The sequence below is a fragment of the Mustela erminea genome, chromosome 11 (genome assembly GCF_009829155.1).
Source record: "Mustela erminea isolate mMusErm1 chromosome 11, mMusErm1.Pri, whole genome shotgun sequence".
In the NCBI taxonomy this organism is placed as follows: Eukaryota; Metazoa; Chordata; class Mammalia; order Carnivora; family Mustelidae; genus Mustela; species Mustela erminea.
This window is the reverse complement of record NC_045624.1, coordinates 102784160-102790671: the sequence shown is the minus strand read 5'-3', so window position 1 is coordinate 102790671 and position 6512 is coordinate 102784160. Positions and strand designations below refer to the sequence as shown.

General features: G+C 36.0%; 1 protein-coding gene across 1 annotated transcript; it reads right to left on the bottom strand.

Moving 5' to 3' along the window:
- Window positions 1-5106: 5106 nt before the first annotated feature.
- Window positions 5107-5526, bottom strand: LOC116569358 (40S ribosomal protein S24-like). The gene has a single exon (XM_032305547.1). The coding sequence runs from the start codon at window positions 5509-5511 to the stop codon at window positions 5191-5193; it is 321 nt and encodes a 106-aa protein (XP_032161438.1). The 5' UTR covers window positions 5512-5526; the 3' UTR covers window positions 5107-5190.
- Between the last annotated feature and the right edge of the window lie 986 nt (window positions 5527-6512).

Genomic DNA, 6512 nt, shown 5'->3' with positions numbered 1-6512 from the left:
AGACCTAACTATAGAGACCTGGTAGGCCAGAAAGAACTGGCATGATGCATTCAGAGCACTAAGTGAGAAAAATATGCAACCAAGAATACTAGCTAGGCTGTCATTGAAAATAAAAGGAGAAATAAAAGGCTTTCAGGACAAACAAAAACTAAATGAATTTGCAAACACCAAACCATCCCTACAGGAAATATTGAAAGGGACCCTTTAAGCAAAGAGAGAGACTAAAAGAAACATAGATTGCATAGACTTTTGGGAACAGAGACAATATACAGTAACAGTCGCCTTACAGGCAATACAATGGCACTAAATTCATCTCTTTCAATAGTTACCCTGAACATAAATGGGCTAAATGTCCCAATAAAAAGACACATATCAGAATGGATTAAAAAAAAAAAAAAACCCAAGACCCATTGATACATTGTCTACAAGAAACTCATTTTAGACCCAAGGACACCTCCAGATTTAAAGAAAGGGGTGGAAAATAATTTACCATGCTAATGGACATCAAAAGAAAGGTAGGGTGCCAATCCTTAAATAAGACAAACTAGATTTTAAGCCAAATACTATAATAAGAGATGAGGAAGGACACCATATCATATTTAAAGGGTCTGTCCAACAAGAAGAACTAACAATTTTAAATATCTATACCCCTAACATGGGAGTAGCCAACCATATAAATCAACTAATAACAAAAATCAAAGAAACACATCAATAATAATACAATGATAGTAAGGGACTTTAAGACCCCCCCCCCCATGAAAATGGACAGATCACCTAAGCAAAAGATTAAAAAGGAAATAAAGATTTTAAATGACACACTGGGCCAGATGGGCATCACAGATATATTCAGAACATTCCATCCCAACACAACAGAATACACATTCCTCAGTTCACATGGAACATTCTCCAGAATAGATCATATCCTGGGTCACATATCCAGTCTTGGCCAGTACCAAAAGATTGGGATCATTCCGTGCATATTTTCAGACCACAATGCTTTGAAACTAGAACTCAACCACAAGAGGAACTTTAGAAAGAACTCAAATACATGGAGGCTAATGACCATTATAGAATGAATGAGTCAACCAGAAATTAAAGAATTTTAAAAATTCATGGAAACAAATGAAAATGAAAACACAACTTCTCAAAATCTTTGGGATGCAGCAAAGGTGGTCCTGAGAGGAAAGCATATAACAATACAAGCCTTCCTCAAGAAATAAGAAAGGTCTCAAATACACAACCTAACCCTACACCTAAAGGAGCTGGAGAAAGTACAGCAAATAAAGGTTAACCCCAGTGGGAGAAGAGAAATAATAAAGATCAGAGCAGAAATCAATGAAATAGAAGCCAAAAGAACAGTAGAACAGATAAACAAAACTAGGAACTGGTTCTTTGAAATAATTAATAAGATTGATAAGCCCCTGGCCAGAGTTAGCAAATAGAAAAGAGAAATGACCCAAATTAATAAAATCAGGAATGAAAGAGAAGAGATCACAACCAACACCAAAGAAATACAAATAATTATAGGAACATATTATGAGCAACCATATTCCAGCAAATTTGACAATCTGGAATAAATGGATGCATTCCTAGAGACATATACACTACCAAAACTGAACCAGGAAGAAATGGAAAACCTGAACAGACCCACAACCAGTAAGGAGATTGAAGCAGTAATCAAAAATATACCCCCCCCCCAAAAAAAAAACAAGAGTCCTGGACCAGATGGAATCTCAAAGGAATTCTACCGGACATTTAAAGAAGAATTAATACCTATTCTCCTGAAACTTTTCCAAGAAATAGAAATGGAAAGAAAACTTCCAAACTCATTTTATGAGGCCAGCATTACCTTGATCCCTAAACCAGACAAAGACCCCATCAAAAAGGAGAATTACAGACCAATATCCCTGATGAACATGGATGCAAAAATCTTCACCAAAATACTAGCCAATAAGATTCAACAGTACATTAAAAGGATTATTCACCACGATCAAGTGGGATTTATTCCTGGGCTGCAAGATTGGTTCAACATCCGCAAATCATTGTGATACAATACATTAATAAAAGAAAGAATAAAAACCATATGATACTCTCAATAGACACTGAAAAAGCATTTGAAAAAGTAGAGCATTCTTTTGTGATCAAAACTCTTCACAATGTAGGGATAAAGGTACATCACTCAGTATCATAAAAGCCATCTGTGAAAAACCCACAGCAAATATTCTCAATGGGGAGAAACTGAGAGCTTTTCCCCTAAGGTCAGGAACACGGTAGTGCTGTCCACTATCACCACTGCTATTCAGTATAGTACTAGAAGTCCTAGGCTCAGCAAATAGACAACAAAAACAAATAAAAGTCATCTGAATCTGCAAAAAAGAAGTCAAACTCTCACTCTTTGCAGATGATATGATACTTTATATGGAAAACCCAAAGACTCCACTCCAAAACTACTAGAACTCATCCAGGAATTCAGTAAAGCATCAGGATATAAAATCAGTGCACAGAAATCAGTTGCATTTCTTTTTTTTTTTTTTTAAGTTTATTTATTTATTTGACAGGCAGAGAGGCAAACAAAGAGAGAGGAAGGGAAGCAGGCTCCCTGCTGAGCAGAGAGACTGATGCAGGGCTCGATCCCAAAAGCCCAGGTTCTGAAGGCAGAGGCTTAACCCACTGAGCCACCCAGGCACCTCGAGTTGCATTTCTATATACCAACAACAAGACAGGAGAAAGGGAAATTAAGAAGTTGATCCCAAAACCATAAGTTACCTAGGAATAAATCTAACCAAAGAGTCAAAGTTTCTGTACTCAGAAAACTATAGAGTACTCATTAAAGAAATTGAAGAAGACCCAAAGAAATGGAAAAACGTTCTATGCTCATGGATTGGAAAAACAAATATTTTGAAAATGTCTATGCTACCTAAAGCAATCTACACATTTAATGCAATCCCTATCAAAATACCATCAACTTTTTTCAAAGAAATGGAACAAATAATCCTAAAATTTATATGGAACCAGAAAAAAACCCGAATAGCCAGAGGAATGTTGAAAAAGAAAGCCAAAGTTGGTGGCATCACAATTCTAGACTTCAAGTTCTATTAAAGCTGTAATCATCAAGACGGTATGGTACTAGCACAAAAACAGACACATAGATCAATGGAACAGAATAGAGAGCCCAGAAATAGACCCTCAACTCTATGGTCAACTAATCTTCAACAAAGCAGGAAAGAATGTCCAGTGGAAAAAAGACAAGTCTCTTCAACAAATGGTGTTGGGAAAATTGGACAGTCACATGCAGAAGAATGAAACTGGACCATTTCCTTACATCACACATGAAAATAGACTCAAAATGGATGAAAGACCTCAATGTGAGGGAGAAATCCATCAAAATTCTTGAGGAGAAACTCAGGATGCAACCTCTTTTACCTCATCCGTGGCAACTTCTTCCTAGAAACATCCCCAAAGGCAAAGGAAGCAAGGCAAAAATGAACTATTGAGACTTCATCAAGATCAAATGCTTTTGCACAGCAAAGGATACAGTCAACAAAACCAAAAGACAATCAACAGAATAGGAGAAGATGTTTGCAAATGACATATCAGATAAAAGGTTAGTATCTGAAATCTATAAAGAACTTATCAAACTCAACACCCAAAGAATAAATAATCTAGTCAAGAAGTGGGCAGATGAACAGATATTTCTGCAAAGAAGACATCCAGATGGCCAACAGACTCATGAAAAAGTGCTTCACTTCACTCGGCATCAGGGAAATACAAATCAAAACCACAGTGAGATACCACCTCACACCAGTCAGAATGGCTAAAATTAACCAGTCAGGAAATGACAAGTGTTGGTGAGGATGTGGAGAAAGGGGAACCCTCTTACACTGCTCGTGGGAATGCAAGCAGGTGCAGCCACTCTGGAAAACAGTATGGGGATTCCTCAAAAAGTTGAAAATAGAGCTATCCTATGACCCAGCAATTGCACTACTGGGTATTTACCCTAAAGATAGAAATGTAGTGATCCGAAGGGGCACATGCACCTGAATGTTTATAGCAGCAATGTCTACAATAGCCAAACAATGGAAAGAGCCTAGATGTCCATCAACAGATGAATGGATAAATAAGAAGTGGTATATATATACAATGGAATACTATGCAGCCGTCAAAAGAAATGAAATCTTGCCATTTGCAATGACGTGAATGGAACTAGATGGTGTTAGGCCAAGCAAATAAGTCAATCAGAGACAGACAATTATCATATGATCTCACTGATATGAAGAATTGGGAAACAAGACAGAGGATCACAGTGGAAGGGAGGGAAAAATGAAACAAGAGGAAACCAGAGAAGACAAACCATTAGAGACTCTTAATCTTAGGAAACAAACTGAGGATTGCTGGAGGGGAAGAAGTGGGAGGGATAGGGTGGCTGGGTGGTGGACATTGGGGAGGGTATATGCTATAGTGAGTGCTGTGAACTTTGTAAGACTGATGATTCACAGACCTGTACCCTTGGAACAAACAATACATTGTGTATTAATAATATAAAAAATGGGGGAAAGTACTAAAGTAACCAAAAGAAAGCAGGTGTCGTTATATTAATTTCAAATAAAATCAATGCTTACATAAGATTATTTATTGGAGAATGAAAGAGTTGCTTCCTGGTGATAAAAAATTTCAAATTACCAAATTTTCTGTCCCCTACTACCTCAAATATAAACGTTTAAATTGTAAAAACATATGACGAGAAACAGACATATTCACTATCATAGTGGGAAAAACTTGACATGACCCCCAAATAGTAAAAACACAGAGAATTTGAACAACACAGTTTACAGGCTTGAGGTAAATAAATTAATAGACAAATAGATAGAAACTGGGTACTCAATAATTTAGTATAATTTTAGTATACATTTTCTGTATACTCTATATACATCAGAACATTTTTTAAAGTATTATATACAAAGCTCTTAAGAAAATGTAAACAGATTTGCTATATCCAGATTATGTTTCTTTTTTTTTTTTAACATTCTTAGTTTATTAATCCCCTCATGAAAAATCTGCACAATCCCCACAGATAGAGCCACGGCAGCATCTTTACTCCTTTTGTTGTCCAATCTGCAGCTCACTTTTTGCCAGCACCAACATTGGCTTTGCAGTCCCCCTGACTTTCTTCATTCTGTTCTTGCATTCTTTTCACTGTTTTCTTGAGGTCTTTTTCTTCCCATACAGACCATGTCTTGCAAGTCTATGTTTGGGTTCATTTTTCTTTGCATAATCCAAGGAATCATAAATCATGCTAAAGCCAGTTGTCTTGCCACCACCAAAATGGGTTCTGAACCCAAATACAAATATGACATCTGGTGTGGTCTTGTACATTTTGGCTAGTTTTTCTTGAATTTCCGTCTTAGGTACTGTTGTCTTTCCAGGATGAAGGACATCAATGACCATTTGTTTGCACCAAAGTAGTCGGTTGGTCATGAACTTCCTGGTCTGGAGAGCTACTGTGTCGTTCATGATGGCGGCTGAGTTTCAAGCCCCAGATTATGTTTCTTGACAGAAATGCCATTAATTTACAAATTAAAAATAAAAACTAAGAAAAAACTATACATATGGAAATTTTTTAATGTGCTTCCAAATAATGCATATGTAAATGTAGAGATCATATTGTAAAGTACAAACTGAATAATATTTAAAATACACATTTAGAATTTTAAACTTAATACAAACACTTTAAACCTTGTTGAATAAATCCAAAATATTTCTTAGAGAAAATTTTTAGCTATAAACATTTTATTGGAGATAAGGAAGGATAGGGGCGCCTTGCTGGCTCAGTCAGTTAAGTGACCTGCTCTTGATTTTGGCTCAGGTCACAATCTCACGGTCCAGGGATCAAGACCTGCCTGGGCTCCATGCTCAGTACAGGGTCTGCTTGTCCTTCCCTCTGCTCTTCCTCCTTCTCTCTCTCTCTCTCAAATAAATAAATAAAATCGTTTAAAGAAAATAAAAATAAATACATAAATCAAAAGAAAGAACCTTCCAGATAAAGAGATTGCAAAAAAAATCTCAAAATAAACTCTAGGAGAGTAGATGAAAGAAATAATAAATGCATCATATATTAAAGATATAAAAAATATATTAGAGAAGCTAAACAATGCATAAAGCTGGTTGAAAAGAATAATGAGATAAAGTGCTAATGAGATTGCTCAGGACAAAAAGAAAGGAAGGTATAAATGAACATTAGCAAAGAAAATGCTTTTAAATATCAGCCTCAAGCCAATATACTTAAATACTTGGCAAGTGGACACATTTTCACAAAATATAACTTACCAAAAATGACTCAAGGAGAAACAGAATGCCAAAATAACCCTATAACATTAAGAAATTAAATCAATATGTTAAAATCTTCCCAGAAAGAAAACATCTGGCCCAGAATATTTCATAGAAAAATTCTACTAAACTTTCAAATGACGAATCCTTCTAATCTTACAAAACTCTCCCCAGAGTATAAATGGGGG

Coding starts and splice junctions, on each gene's coding strand:
- LOC116569358 (XM_032305547.1), bottom strand. CDS start 5,511: ATGAACGACACAGTAGCTCTCCAGACCAGGAAGTTCATGACCAACCGA.